General features: G+C 37.5%; 1 protein-coding gene across 1 annotated transcript in view; it reads left to right on the top strand.

Annotated features, from left to right (window-relative positions):
• Nucleotides 1-8344, top strand: part of LOC108683186 (blastula protease 10) — a 31227-nt gene extending 22883 nt beyond the window's left edge. The window contains exons 9-12 of the mRNA XM_018172479.2: nucleotides 6512-6610; nucleotides 7253-7409; nucleotides 7663-7821; nucleotides 8232-8344. Of these exons, the coding sequence (XP_018027968.2) occupies nucleotides 6512-6610; nucleotides 7253-7409; nucleotides 7663-7821; nucleotides 8232-8235 (419 nt within the window). The 3' untranslated portion in view covers nucleotides 8236-8344. The remainder of the gene's footprint in view (nucleotides 1-6511; nucleotides 6611-7252; nucleotides 7410-7662; nucleotides 7822-8231) is intronic.
• The last annotated feature ends 8719 nt before the right edge of the window (nucleotides 8345-17063 follow it).

The following is a 17063-nucleotide window of genomic DNA, read 5'->3' as shown; positions in this document are numbered from 1 at the left end:
CCTCTACTTGGCCTGGAATGCACCAGCCAAAATTTAGGTTCAACCTGCTACACGGCTCGCCACCCAACAATTATTTGACCAGCATTTCAAACTCAATCACTTAATCTATCGTAAAAATGGCAATAATTTTTCATATCATAATATTACGGTATTGCATTGTATTCACGGTCACAAAAAGTTTTCTGACCCGTGACTCATCTCGCCTAAAGTCTTTTTCGCGTTTATGTTTATGGCGCTGAGTTGAGTTACGGAGAAGAACGACATGCAATACAAATCGTTTCAACTAAACTTAGCAACGAATAAATTAATGTACATTGACTGCGTTGAAAGTTAAGTGGTGAATAGCGTGTGCAAGCCCCTGCCGCAAATAAAAATTTTTTTTTGTTCATCAGACGCATCAATAATGAACTAATGAGAAAAACAAACGTAGCAAGCAAGTAAAACTTTGCATTTTAGTATTTAGTTAGCTTCTATGCATCCAAGCTGTTCGAAAGTTACGATTTTTGTAAGATCTACATCAGCAGGAATGAAACATAAATTTAATGATATAGTTGATATGCTTACAATAGATTATCACAAAGGGTATCTTGTAATCTCTCTTCCACATTTCTTTCAAAAAGTCAGTCTTTTATAATATACTTTTAAATATTATATAATTTTGTATATAATATAATAAATACAAAAGTCGATCTTTTTATAATATCATAATCTTTTTATATATACATGATTTCATGAGACATAATAATATCATTTGTTAAGAAACAACACCGGCGACTGTCATTGTACGTTTAGAACTAATTCTTCTGCTCGTCAAAAAATCGTATCGTTCATTTCGCATGATCACTTGCGTAGTTCTACCCCCAAATTATTGCGATGAACTACGTTCAAAATCTATGACAATACCTTAACCGATTGCTTTATTTTCTCCAACAGTTGCAGCGAAGGTTTTCAAAATGGTTCGGCGGGAGACTCTTCATACGATCCTGACGCTCTGCCTCTGCTTGGTGAACATCGATGCCGCTCCAATGGTGCAGTTCCTTGTTATTAACTTCGAAATATTTATATTGCTTCACGTTCAAACTGTCCATTAATGAGAAACTTCCGAGGGATCAATTTCAAAAACTTCCGAGGGATTGTAGCTCGAATTAGTGGTGCACTTTCGCAAACTTCACACAGTACTACTGCGATTTTTACAGGCAAATGAAATATATTTCATTTCATTATAACGATGCACTTTATTTAATTTCAAAATGTTTTCCAGGATGTGCAACGCCGAGCAGACGGATCCGTCTTGCTGGACGACATGTTGTATTCTGCGGAGCAATGGGACAGTTTTCTTGATAAAAACTTGCTATCAATGGAAAGTCTTTGGCCGAAAAAGGACGGAGTTGTGAATATTTTCTACAAAATATCGGATCGTGAGTCATTACGAGCTTGAAGCGTTGCAAAATCAACTGTCTTGATTGTAGTTTTGATGTCCTCTTTCATTTTTTCCATCGTATTAAAATAGCAGCTAGGCGAATGCTACGCTGCCCAGGAACAAATAAATGAAATTTGAGAATTATTTTTCCCAAATCATTTTGAATTACGCCTCCCAGAATCTGTTCAACCCAAATCCAATTAATAATTTTAAAATTAAACAGTCCGACAACAAAGATGGGCATGGACAAACCCTTATTTTGAAGTAAACACTTATTTATGTACTATTTTAACCACAAAACTTTCTTTTCAGGCTTCAAACATACAAACTCAAACACCAAAACTTGACAAACATACAACATATGATTTTTTATGTGTTGCCGTGAACTTTATGAACTTCTCGTTGAACTTTTTTTATATAGTGAAAGAAAATCCAGCAAATGAGAACTGTAAACGTTTGACAATGCAACGTGTTACTGAGCATTAAATTATCTGTATCATTCACGGTGGATGAATAAGCCTAATATCTGTCCTGTTAAAACCGTTTTTAACTTTTTCGTTAACCTTGACTCGGCAGCGGAAGTAAACGAGACTGCTGCAAACTTGGCGATCGCTGCCTGGGAGGCCAAGACGTGCATCAAGTTCTCCAAGATGGCAGAGTCGGATGAGCGCTCCGAGTACATGGAGTTTTGGCTCGATAAAACCTGTCACTCCAAAATAGGTTACATGAAGGGCAAATCTACAAAAGTCAGCCTCGCAAATTGCAAAGTACGTACCGTTGTGAATGATGAATTACCTATTCTTTTAAGTACATGTTTCGTATACTTCATCTGTTATCAATATTGTTTCGAATAAGAAGCAGCAAGATACGACCGTCAGCAAAAGTCAGCCTCGCAAATTGCGCAGTACGTGTCGTTGTGAATGATGAATTATCGATTCTTTTAAGTACATGTTTCGTATACTTCATCTGTTATCAATATTGTTTCGAATAAGAAGCAGCAAGATACGACCGTCAGCAAAACAGTTATAAGTATATATTATATTATTATGCGAGTTAAGTGGCAATTTTAGTGGTATTGTCTAAATTTTGCGTTGAGGGTTTAATGTAAAAGCAATAACGGTCCCAATATGAGCACCGGATGATGTTCGAAAGATTGTTGAAGATATTTCTTGCTTTATTCTTGAAAGGAAAATCACTTACAAGCGATTGTAAGACTAAACGGGAATTTGGTTTCATGACATTATATCTAAAATTTAGCGTTTGGTTATTATATATTTGAATATTAGGAGTACTGAAAAAGAATTTATGATTTGACTACTGGATTAGAATCCAGTTACGTTATTTCATGAGCTAGATGATTATTTACTTATAACAGCAAATGTGTACCAATTTGAACCTAGCCCGGTTTTGTCATTTTAATGAGGAAGATTAAATTTTAATAAGCAAGTATTGCATCACAAAATTTCTTGAACACGAGTTTATTGTTGTATTGTAAAGTGAGTGATATATTGAATATAAAATGCATTTTAATAATTTATCTGCACATCAATTAAAGCTTATCCGAAGTCCAATATAATGACAGTTTTTTAATGATTACATGTGAGTTTATGATGCTTTATTCACAGGAAAGGGGACCGACTCACGAGATCGGCCACGCATTGGGGATGAAGCACGAACAGGCTCGAAGCGACAGGTTTGTGAGAGTGTATGAACGATTACGTGATGTAAGGTGTGGAGTTGCATGAACTGAGTGGTTCATATTAGGTAAATAGTGATAGGAGTGTAAAATTTCTGTCACATTAACAAATAATTGGCCATTATAAAATTTAACCATTAGAAATGCTTCCTGAATAAGTATTTACAAGCGAAATATACACGCACGACCAACATTTCAATTAACTTATTACCTAACATTCACTGTATTCGCTTATTTTAATTTACACGAGGACTTACTTTAAACATTGACGGCAAATGCAATACTAAACTAAATTGACTGATTTGGTTGAAGTCACGTTAGATTCTTTCTAATAAAAACGTAATAAATACATTCTCCATTCAATCTTAGACAATGACATCCACGAAATTTTGTTCCTTCGAAGCTTGATGAAAAACTTACTGCACTGCTTTTGGGCGCAACATTGCAGGTCTTTTGGCACAATTAAAAGAAGATATTCTTTTCTTTCCGCTGACGGGCAGCGGAAGATATCCGCTGCCCTTTCACATAGCCGAATTCTGTCAGTCATTCTGCCGTCGCGCGACAAAGCCATTTGGGGCCACAATCGCCGAATGTTCCCATTATACTTTATCCTTAATTATGATATTATTTGACTGTTTGTTTTCAAAGTTCATTTTGGTCGCGTTATGCGTGAAACTCAACACGGCATTATAAAGAAGAGCAGTACGTGTATAATGGGAGTCGGCGTTGAACTTTAGGCCCTAATCCGTCCTATCCCATATTCATGAAGTGTTCCTGATTTTCTTCCAAGAATAAAATAACTGGTTGAACAGAAGGAATAAAAATGTCTTTTGAAGCCTAAGATTATAAAAGACACCTTGCACGTAAACCTTTAACTGAGTTACCTTCACTATAAAATCTATACAATAAACTATCGGAAGTGGTAGTACTCTCTGGATCCTCATCAACGGTCATCTTGTATTCCTAGTATTTTCGGAAAGCATTTCCTTCTCTGTCCAGCCCTCATTAGCTTAGGCCAGTGGTTCCCAAAGTGGGCGATATCGCCCCCCCCATGGGCGGTGGAGAAATTTTGGGGGGCGATAAGGAAGAAGAGGGCGGTTGGGGGGCGAAAAGGGGGCGATATGGGGTTAACCTTTATCTTTTAAAATTTCAGCGTACTAAATTTCAAGAAAGTGGCGTATGTCTGTGGGGGGCGCTAGAAATTCACTAGGGGGCCAAAGGGGGCGCCAGCCTGAAAAAGTTTGGGAACCACTGGCTTAGGCTAATGCAATCATATATCCTAAAGGCAAACTGTATGATTAGCACGCAAGTTGAAAACAACCACATGAGCTAGTAATTAGTAAAATAGGGCAGATAATAATTAAAGCGTCATCAAAAACAATAATACCTAGACTCCTAGTAAACGCAGGCTTAAAATAAGATGCCTTGAAAAGTATCACTACTACGCTTTGTTTTCTTTCACCGAATTTCACCACTCATGTCACTGACTTCCACTGAATTCATTGACTCTCAATCTTCCTTTACTGAGATTCCATGTCAAGCTTCTCATTGCTCAATTTAAGCCAAAACCTATAAAAGACGCAACGAAAAATCTCGCACACGAAAGTATGTTACCACAAACTCACTTCACTACTACACTGATTGAACAATTACTTGTACTTCACATTTTCGTGGATGTCTTTCAGAATGAACTCTATTTTTGGCAATACATTTTGGCACTGTAATTTTTTCGTTATTTTATTATTCACTTGTTTCGATGTGAATTCTGAGTGAGGCGGACGCGCATTTTCTTTTTATTACTTCACAATTTTATTAATCAACTCAATACAATTGCATTTAAATTATTGAATCAAACATGTGCTGAATCTTGAATATCTGACATAGTCACGAGTTTAATTTTGAATCTTATTGGTAGACAAATCCCAGAAATTAATATGTGTGAATTCTATTTAAAATTATTGAAATCTTCATTTATCATAAAATTATTTTTCGTATGAACTCTAAAAAGTGTTTGCGATGGCAAACACTATCGATGTTTTTAATAATAATATTCCATATTGATTATATGGTATAGGTTGTGTTGCTCAAGTATACGTAATTTACTGAGATTTTATTTTCAGGGACGACAACATCATTGTGTACATGGCTAACATTGAGCCTGGCATGAAACACAATTATGATAAAGCTCCGACCATCAACTTCGAAGTCCCTTACGACTACTACTCTCTCATGCAGTACCACGACCGGGTGAGTCATACATGCACAATTTTGGACCCAAAAGAATCAGCGGGGGGTGAGGCACACACTAACTGATTGCGGGATCAGATGCGAGTGACAAATACCTCTTATACCTCTTATACAAATACCTCTTATAATTAATTATAATTATGATAATTATTCTTATACCCTCAATAATTATATATAAGAGGTATATAAGTCTAACAATAACCGGAAACAATCGGTAACATTACCTGATATGGTAGGAAACCCGGACAAAATCGCGTCGGATTGTGTACTCTGCAATTAGTTCGTACTTAGAAACTGGACGCGAAAATAAATGAACTACACTACCGGACATAAAAAAAGCCAACCTCGTTAGGTTATGGTTAGAGTTAGGGTTAGGTGTGAATAAAACCCTTCTTTACGTTGCTGGAGGCCTTTCTAGAGGGGCTAGGTCCAGCCAGGTTAAGTTATTTATTTATTTTTGGCAATAAATTTATATATATGTAGTGTTGCTAAGCATTTTCTTACATGCTGTCTTAAGTAATTTTCACTCTGCTTTTAACTCCAACAGAGTTATGGCATTGACGGCAAACGCGTGATGCTCGCTAAAGATGTTCGTTTTCAAACTCTCATGGGAGAGGGCAATAAAATTGCGCACTGGAACGCCAAGCTCATGAACACCATGTATGGCTGCATAGGTGAGGCCTGTTGAACACCATGTACAACTGCACAGGCGAGACCTGTTGAACACCAAGCACTGCTGTATAGGTTAGGCCTGTTGAACACCATGCATGGCTGATAAGGTCATGTTTTCATTTGTCCTCTTCACCTTTCTTGAGCTGGGAAATTGTGTTTACGCTTCGGTGGAAGGTCATCAGTATATCCGTTATTTCTATCACAGTGATACTCATATTTTCCTGTTTCTATTTATTATTCTCTGCTGTGACTCGAGGCCAGGCTCTAATGTTTTGACATGCAAACTGCTGGGATATCTTAAACACCTATCATATATTTGGATGTTATAGAATGTAGATGATCAAGCAACCATGAAAATAAATTCTCAACTTTCAATAAAATTTGACCTGATGCAGACATGATAGACGCATCACCTTGCAAACAATTTTGATCTATCGTTTACATTATCGTCGCTGAACACTCACATTTCAACACAGATGCTCTGATAAAGCAGTTCTCTCCGTACACTTCCGTCATCTCAACCTCTGGTGCAGAGGTCGTCTCTCCTGGCTACCCCGACAAGGCGCCATCGACCAGTATGTAATTCTTGGCGATTGTTTTGATTGGAAAAGTTTAATTGACAATTTTTCATGGTGCTTCAACTTAATGAGTAGTGAGTATCATGGAAATATAAGTAAAAAAGTAACGGTGAGGCTGCTTTCCTTCTGAATCAGTTTTTAACGTGGTTCAAATGTCCTGAATGGCGGTTGTTTCAGCGTTGATTCGACTAGAGAATACCTCGTGGGTTGGTAGTGTGACTATGAACATAATTAATGAGACGTCGTTGCATATTTTCAGCGAGCATTTTGTCAGTAAACTGACGAAAAAATAACAAGAATGTGTTCTTGTTATTCGTTCTTCTAACGAATAACAACCAGCATGATAACGAATAACAAGAATGTCTGAGTTCTATCGAGCAAATGTATGCCCTAAAAATTGATTATTTCTATCCTGTCTGTGTTCTATCGAGCAACTGTATGACCCAAAAATTGATTATTTTTATACTGTCTGTGTTCTATCGAGCTACTGTATGCACAAAAAATTGATTATTTCTATAATGTCTGTGTTCTGTCGAGCAACTGCATGCACAAAAAATTATTATTTCTATGCCGTCAAAGTTCTATCGAGTAACTGTATGAACAAAGTACGATAACTCCTACATAATTTAATTTTTCCAGAAACGCAGTACACGCAGGTTTTCCGTGCTGAGAAGTGCCAGCGAGCGGTGGTGACGTTCCAAGACTTCCAAATAGAGCCGCGCAGTGCCAGCAAGAATCGCTGCGGCTTCAGCTACCTCGAGATCCGCTCCGACGTCTCCGTGCCGGAGGGGAAAATGTATGGCTTGTTGTGTCATGGTTTTTGATTCGCGTATGAATGAAGCAAATTCATTAACTCATTCATTTACTTATTGCCTGCTGCGTGTAATATCAACATAGCTTGAATTTTCATCAGTTGATCACGATTAAAGTATGAAAAATTCCCTGTGTTAACAAATGAAAAAAATTTCAATAAATAAACATGAAGGATTAGAAATTATTATTTTGGTCTGCATTATGAACGCTGTATTAAACTTTACGTGATTTATTAGATTTTGTGGCGAAGAAATTGAGAAAGGAACAGCCTTCAAAAGTGACAAGTCGGAGCTCATCCTTCATTACATGAACAATGACTACACTAAATTTGGCAAGGAAAACAAATACAGAGGCTATAAGGCTACTTTCACCACCGAGGCCATACCCACTTGCAGGTAGGAGTTGAAACTTGAGAAGAACGGGTGCGTCCTTTACGATGTTAATTGTGATATATGGATAAGTCAACATGTTCCAGAGAATTCGTAATCATGTTTAAGAAATTCACTGAATGTTTGAAAATATTTTACGCAAAAATGTTTCTGCGGCAATCGAGATAAATAAGAAATATGCAACTTCGTTGTGTGGCACTCGTAGAGTAAACTTCTATTTTGTAAGCAATTCTAGCCCGATGAGGTTAGGTGTTAATTTGGTTCTTTTGTAAATTGGCCAGATATATGCCTATAATTTTCATGTCTACAGTTACTTGTGTATTGTACACATTATACATGTTTTGTAAGCCTGTACTAAACAGATCTTTCAGTCTGCCGGAATAAATTGACTCAGTTCTAAATTCTTGATTTTACAGCTGATGGGGTTACAACCACCGGCTGGAATGTCGAACTGGAGACCACAAGGAAAATTAAATGAATACCGTACGTTGTGTTTTTGAAGCGTGTGAAAAATTACTTGCAAGTTTTATTCTTGTTTCATTTTAAAGACCATACTACAACTAGCGATGCTTGTAATTTCCTTGCACAAGATTACCCCAAGAAAAACTCGTTTAGAAGGAGATCTTTACTGTGCTAAGACGTGATTTCGATCTTTAAGAATTTTTACTCTCACTTTCTGTTTATAATATTTTTTTCAACAATTCCTCCCATCATTGCAAATAACCTGGTAGCGGTTAACGGATGAATTCAGTGCGTGCTGCAGCTCCTTAATAAGAATATCAGTTATTTTTCGTACGCGTATAAATGGATGGAAACACGCAATAGAACGAATGACATAAAATCAGCGTTGACAACACAATGTGAAAAGCAGAGAATTAATAGCATTGGAGTTTGGATGCTAAATTTATCAGTTGAAAGTTCTTAAAAGCACACACTTCAGAACTGGCTAGTGCTGCATCGTGTCGACGGGCCAATATTGACACGTTACCAAAAACTTAGATTCTTAGCAATAGTCTGAGTTGCAAACCGACATTCGCCCCATTCACAAGGCTGAGTGATGTTCATAGCATTTATTTTTGAATTTAATTTTCAATTTTCTCGCCTACCCCCGAATAGAGAAGAAACTGATTGATTCCATTTTATATATAGCGTAGAGCGTGACTCCAAGTTAACAGTTAATATGAGCGCTAAATTTGTTGATCGGTTTCAAGCTCTCAGCTCACCTAATTTGTGGTGATAATTTGTTCGGACAATCGGATACGCAACTGTCACGGAATAAAATTCCGCCGAACATAAAACCTACACATTCGGGATTTCGTTAGAACTTGTTTGCACATTCGGTATTTCGTCCCTGTTCGGGCGCCAATTTGTCAGGATTGTTTTGGCTTGACTGGCCAGATAATATATAATTATATCAAAGTTCAGTATTGATTAATAACCGGATGATCTTAGGTTTATTGGAGTTGAGGGTCCAAGGGTTCGTATCTAGGGTCCAAATAAGCGGCAGGTTGATTGAGAGGCGAATTGCTTAGTACTATATTTACGAACTAGATAGGAATACAAGGAAGCTTGGTGGTAAGTACACACGGTAGGTTTTAGATGGTTACTCTAACAACGGAGGCTACTCAACGCCGGAGTCTGGCAGGGTCCTGTGGACTACATGATGATGGCTTTACTACGTCTCGCTCTCGCCTGTGACTGCCTACTAGACTGACTGAAGGTCTGCTCGAAGAGCTTATATAGGCGTACGATAATGGCGTCACGGAAGTGACGCAGTAACTGCTAACACAATCAAAGGGAGTTACAGTAGACAGCCTGACATGTAACTAAATATCAAGTGCAAATGGGAATCTGATAATAAATTTATTGCCCTAAGAAAATTCAGAGGGACATGGTCCACTATTTACTGCTCAGAAAAATATCAATTTTAAAAATTGAAAACACCTTTAACATAAAATTAATCTGACAGAGTGAGCATGCAACAGCCTAATTCAATAATTATCGAGTTAAAGAGTTGTGTTTCAAAACCTATACATAAATCAACATGTGCTGAAATATTTTCATTTTTCAATGTCGTCAATGATAATATCCGCAGAATAAGGCAAAGTCTAGGACACAATAGGTAGCAAACATCGTGACACCTAACCGCTTAGGCTAATGCAATCATATATCCTAAAGGCAAAAATCAGTTCTTAAAACAGATAACTAGTGCTATTAATCTCGGGTGCAATACTGGCCTCAGATCGGCCTGATCAAGAAACTGGCTTTCGGTCAATGTTATCACATTTAGAAATGAAATCCTGGTCAAAACATTGGGGTTACTCACGTTTTCTTGGCGACTCGAGAAATGCACTAAGACAAACTGACCTAGATGTGAATAATTTTTCAATACCTGCGTAAAGAAGAATAGCCGAATGAATAGGTTATTATATATTCTAGAAAACAGCGAGCAACTTAATCTTGTCAATAAAATTCTGATCCACAGTTAAATCATGATCTCAGCATGATGGCACGTCACCGGACTGACCGGAGTGAATTACTCAATTAACTTTAATCATTCTAACTATTCAGACTGCATCTATCCGAGAAATGCAAATGTAAGTGTAAGCTACTACGCCTTATTTACTTTATAGACACATAAAGAATGACCTGATCAAGAAGACTAAAACTTCACAAAGAGAAACATATCATTATCAGTCAGGCATGTCAAACATGAGTGAGATAAATGAAATAGATGGGCAGCTAATTACTGACTAATCGAATAATCCATTGCAATCGTTAAAATAGAGCAATATTGGTCTGAATCAGGCATACAGATTAACTCAACTTTTCCACACTTGAATTCTGGCAGGCTAATACACTAGTCAGTCATACGAACTTTGGTTGCACATTTGCACATGGCGTTCATAGCCACGCACAAACTTCCCAATTTACAAAGAGATAAGGCTAGCTAATCTCAGCAAGTGTTTTCCATTCATGCTGTGCGTTATACACAAAAATTTGAACTTAATATTAAAATTAGGCACTAATTCCTTCTGCACGTTTCTATAAGGAAAATATGGGAGCAAACAACAGTTAGAACCTCCGCGCGGGATTCTCAAGCCACAACGACGCGTCGGATTTTTTAATCGGGGTCGGTTGTTTCCAATTTCCGAGCGAAAACCCTCTGAGTTGGCGTGTTTGCTTATCGGAAACATTTCGCGTTCAATATTTTTTCTAAACGCGACAGTAACAAATTCTGTTCTCAATTTCAAAAGCAATAAGTCGTTAAGAAATAAATGAGATCAACTCTCGTAATAAGTTTCGAAAACAATTCAGGCTTATTTTGATCCAAATACTGGCTGTAATGCGAAGCGAGTCCGCTGAAGTGTCCGACCGGTAATGCCTTCGACCTTTTGGCAGTGGGGCACCTAGAGATGAAGAGTGACGGGACGAGCGCGGCAATTCACGACCTGCATTAGATTCAATTAAATAAGTATTCTTATGCCAGAAAATTTAGGTTCTCTAGGATTTTCAGAATCATCTAGGATAACGATAAATTTTCGGCATTTTTCATATATACCGAGTCGTCTTCAATAGTCATGAAATATGTAAGTTTGAAAATATTTCAGTCATCCAATGAATTTTTCTATTTATATATATTGATTCTTCCCACTTTGTAGCGCTAACTAAATTATTTGCTTTAATAATACATTTGGCTTCGTAGCCTCCGTTCCAATGTACTTTTAACAGTTATACCATACTAAAACGAACCTACGTAAATAATCTTAATTCAGTTTTCGCTTAAGAACTAGTACGTTTTCATAGACTCGGTATGCTTATCAAATTACCACAATTAATTGCAAATATATGACTTCTTCATCCTCGGCACGGGATTCTCAAGCCACAATGACACGTCCGATTTTTGAATCAGGTTCTGTTGTTTCCAATTTCCGAGCGAAAACCCTCTGAGTTGGCGTGTGTTTGCTTTTTGGAAACATTTCGCGCTTAATATTTTTTCTAAACGCGACAGTAACAAATTTTGTTATCAATTTCAAAAGCACTAATTCGTTAAGAAGTAAATGAAATCAACTCTCGTAATAAGTTTCGAAAACAATTCAGGCTTATTTTTATCCAAATACTGGCTGTTATGCCTTCGACCTTTAGGCAGTGGGGCACCAAGAGATGAAGAGTGGACGAGCGCGGCAATTCACGACCTGCATTAGTTCCAATTAAATAAGTATTCTTATGCCAGAAAATTTAGGTTCTCTAGGATTTTCAGAATCATCTAGGATAACGATAAATTTTCGGCATTTTTTATATATACCGAGTCGTCTTCAATAGTCATGAAATATGTAAGTTTGAAAATATTTCAGTCATCCAATGAATTTTTCTATTTATATATATTGATTCTTCCCACTTTGTAGCGCTAACTGAATTATTTGCTTTAATAATACATTTGGCTTCGTAGCCTCCGTTCGAATGTACTTTCAACAGTTATACCATACTAAAACGAATCTATGTAAATAATCTTAATTCAGTTTTCGCTTAAGAACTAGTACGTTTTCATAGACTCGGTATGCTTATCAAATTACCACAATTAATTGCATATATATGTCTTCTTCAAAGCAAGAAAACAGATAATAATACAATCCTAGTCTGAACATCACTTATTTCATTTTTGATTGTTAGAAATCCAATGATTGTGTATTTTACAGACGTCGGTGTTCCAATATGGTTCATAATAATTATGAAATAATAACCGATATACATATTATATATGTTAGGCGCTTCGATCAATTAGAAATGATGCCGTAACCTAAAAACTTGCCTCCAGCAACTTGGATAAGCTATCACTTTTAGCAGGATCGAGAATTGAAAAGCGATGAAAATCCCAAGTAAATCTCGCCATGTTTTCATCGAGAACGTGAACGTTATGGCCATCATTAGCTCAACACTTTAAGAGTTCGACTGAAATCAAAGGAAAGACCAAATTTACACTAAGCAGATTAAAACATAAACATCACATAAATGGGTCAAGTAGCATTATGAACTTAACGGTATACAATATCAAGGGTTTAAGACAAGGTTTGTGTTAAAACGTGTACAGTGATTCCAATACCCGTCAATCTGTGACGCCTGAGGTAGAGTCAAAAATCTAAAAATCGCTCACGGTCTCAAGATACAAAGGACGCTCGCGCTCGCTTATGTGTCTGAGAGTGATTTTAAGGTGAGATTCTACTTTTAGAGCTTCAGTTTAAATTTCATCTATTCGCTGTAAGTTTCCATATGGAAACTCTATCTATACAATGTTTACAGTTTGTATATGTTTGAAATTGTTAATCGATAATTTTTGTAAAGTTTATCTGGCTATTTGGGTCTCCACGGAGTCGTTAAAAATTAGGGCTTCTAGTGTCATCAAGAATCAAGAGGTACAAAACAAGCAGCAATTTATCTACGTATGGATCACGCCGACAATCTTTTTTAATAGACGGATAATTGTGGAGACCGGAATCCAACTAAAGGGCAGAGTGTGGCTGTTGTGAGGGAATGAGATTGTTGGGACAACGAGTCTAGGTACTTGGGAGTGTGTGTAGACCAGGAGGGCTATATGAGAGAAGAAATAACCGTTAATTCAAGTGTCGCGGACTCGATTAGTTAATTCTATTTCTTTAGTAATGTAGCCGCCTAAAGGTAGCCCCAATTCCGTGAGGTCCAAGGATTAATACTTCAATGAACATTTACTCCATTGGCACAGAACCACTTGAATGACCTGATCAAGCTGACTCCAAAATCCACAGCGGGAAAACATGTCAAGCAAGCATGATGAATATAAGACGAATGAACAGATTTGCTGCTAATCAATGACGAATCAATAAAATATTCATTGCGATCGTTACAATAGAGCCATCAGGCATTCGATTTTTCACACTTGAATTCTGACAGGCCAATAAAGATCTTTGGATTCAGATTTGCCAAAATGGCGTTCGCAGTAAACTTGTGTGTATAAGTTTATTTTACTTTAACACGACACAGGCTAGCTAATCTCATAAAAAATGTTCTCCTCTCATACTCTGAATTATCCACAAAAATTTTAAGTATAATTGTATAATTATACACGAATAGCACATGATTGTAGCGAAATATGGGCGCGAAACGGTTGGAGCGACCTCCAACCATACAAGACGCGTCCAATTTGAAGCAAGGCGTCAGTGCTGTTTCCAACTTCCCGGGAAATCCTCTGAGTTGACGAGAAGTTTTCCTTCGTAACATTTCGCGTTAGTATTTTTCCTAAATGCGACATTAATAAGGCGAATCAATGGTTGGTATACTCGGAAGTGCAGTAAAAGTGAGAGAGGAAGTATGGAGAATTGAGGGTAGTGTGAAAGAGTGTGGCAGTTCCTATAGTACAGTATTATGTATGGATTGGCTGCTATAGCATATCGTGATGGTGAGCTAGATAAACTGAAATGGTTCAGAATAGAATGGTAAGATTGGCACTAGGAGCCCCCAGGTGGACTGCAGTAGGAGCACTGTGAGAGGATAAGGGATCGAGTACTTTTAAGGAGAGAAGAATGAGAACAGTTTCGAGGTATAAAGTGAGACTGGAACAAATGGATGATGAACGTTTGGCACGAAAGGTGTATAAGTGGACCATAAGGATGAGCAAATGGGCACGCAGATGTCGTGCAGTAGTACGTTAACGTAGTATGCATGAAGCATGGATGCGCTAAGGGCCAGCTGTGCCAAAGTACTAATGGGTGGTGACAGTGCGGGGTGCAGCTGCGATAGAGTGGGCTGAAGAAAAAGTGGAAAAGAGAAATAAATAAGCGAATGACATGCTATGGGCTGAAGGTGTTGAAGCAAGGAATGGAGGGAAAAAATAATCTAATGCTGTATCAGATGAAAGCAATGCCAAAATATGAATGTATGTATGATGGTAGTAGTGATGGGAACCTTCTGTTTTGTGTGAGGGCAGGGGCGCTTGGTGTAAATGTACGTACAAACAGGTGGAATGAGAGGAAGGAAGACGAAAGTTTTATGTGTGATAAGGATAAAAAGGAAACTGGCACTTTTTGATGACATGGGTAGCGTATGAGAGAGCGACAGTACATATAATGGAGGTGATTCTGAATAACTGAGGTGAGATTAAAGGAGTGGGGTATGAGAACGAATGAACGAAGAGTGAATTGCAATGATTTTGGGTCTGTCTGAGGGAGCAATGGTAGTTATGTTTGAGAAGGTGAAGAGATATTTAGAGAAAGTGTAGAGGTTGAAGCCTGAGGGAGAGGAGGATGATATGAGTGGGGTCTTGAGGACTGGAGGGTTGAGAGAGGGGAGGGTGCATGGGAATGCAGAAGTGACCGTGCCGAATGTNAACGCATAAATCAACGTACAGAGATGGTTTTGGTACCGTTGGATAGATCAGAATGTCAGCTTTAAGATGAGACTAAAAACCGGAAAAGCCGAAATCCAAAATTTTACCCTAGACGCTCCCCTTAATTTTGGATGTAGATTAGTGCGAATTAAAGAGTATTATAAGGCGCATGAGAGGGGCAAACATTGACTGTATAGAAAATGATGCCAAGTCAATACCCATGTTCTGTTAAGTTGAATACATATATAGTTTCCTTCATAAAAGAAATAGCAAGCAGCATTCATAACTTAAATTTAGTGATGAGCAAGTCAAAGCAATGAATACAATAGTTACAGGACAAAATCCTAAGTTAGCCATGCCACCAATTAATAAAATATTCACGAATTGAGGTACGTAATAACAATCTATCCGACAGTATTTGATTCATGAGCACGCAAGAATCTGATTGGACAAACTTAAGCACCACTAAATGGAATACGTCAGCAAGGCATGTAAAACATGAGATAAATGTAAATTAAACAATCCATTGCACAATAGAGCACTATCGGTCTGAAGCAGGCACTCAGACTAACTCAATTTTCCACACTTGGATTGTACCGAGCCCACAGGCCACACACGCGTTTCAGATTGCCAGTCTATGCACACGGTGTGCCGTATTCACGCACAAACATAAAACGTTCCAATCTACACCAAGATTTACTGGCAAACTTTGGCTCTAACAATTTCAGTACAATCATACAATGCATCATCAACAAAACTTTTTAACACAATATTATAATGGAACGATGATAAGCAACGATGTTGAAAGCTAGATGCTATCACGCATGTCTCTAGAGCTTGATGATAGAGGGTGGCTGAATTAAGGGGTTGAGATTGAATTAAGAAGTTACAAACTGCCGTCCCTCTTCCCTAATTAGAGTAAATATGTATTACGTAGGTTGGGGTAAAGAATATGAAGATTCAATATGTTTATTGATGGATTGAAGAATGATGGCGTCGACCAACGCCCGACGTGTTGGTGTTCGTTAGAATACAGACACGACTTATCCAAAATGGAATAACAACAGTATCAAAAGAATATTGGGAATACAAATGGTAATTCAGTTATTATGTTGGCAATATTAAATCACAATTATCTGAATTTGATTCTAAAGGTTGACTTGGCAGCTTACTCCTTGGTAGTTCACCCCATGATTCGGCCAGAAGAATGACTCTAAAGCATAACTGGCTAATGTTTCCCGCTGTGGCACTAAATAGAATTCACAATTTTTGAATGACCCATTTATAACGTTCAAATATTTTTGTCGGTGACAGATATTTATATATATTAGACGAATATTTTTATGCTTTTATTCGTGAAACATTTATATATATTAAAATATTAGACGAATATTTTTTGCTTGGAAATTGATAATATTATTGATTTATTATTTTACAATTGAATAATAGGGAACATTGAAGTAAATATTTTATTAAAATTTGGTACAATTGGAAATTAAAGAACACAGAAAGCGTTGAAACTTTTATTGTGGTTCCGTAAAGAGAATTGGTTCGCAGAACGAAGCCTTGAGGAAACGAGAAGCACGAAGCGCGATGAGGAACTCGTGCACTGTAGTAGAAAACGTTTGCACATAAGTACAAGTTCGAACGTTAGGAGTCTAGAACACAATATTTAATTTCAGTTGAACGAGTCACTGTTTCAGGGTGAATATGTCTCTCTCTTTATAAGGACGCCTTCCCGCTCAGAGTTGGCGTGGCTTGGCTTTCAACTTCCGGGAGGGAAAATCCTCCTATTGAGGGTATTTAACTTCGCTCTCAGAAATACTTCGCGTTTAATATTTTAATCAAAACGTTCCGGGTGTCAGCCCGATTTTTTTGTTACTCTCCTGAG

The sequence above is a fragment of the Hyalella azteca genome, unplaced genomic scaffold (genome assembly GCF_000764305.2).
Source record: "Hyalella azteca isolate HAZT.00-mixed unplaced genomic scaffold, Hazt_2.0.2 contig1557, whole genome shotgun sequence".
Lineage (NCBI taxonomy): Eukaryota > Metazoa > Arthropoda > Malacostraca > Amphipoda > Hyalellidae > Hyalella > Hyalella azteca.
Note: the sequence above shows the minus strand (reverse complement) of the source record. Positions and strands in the feature narration are given on the sequence as shown.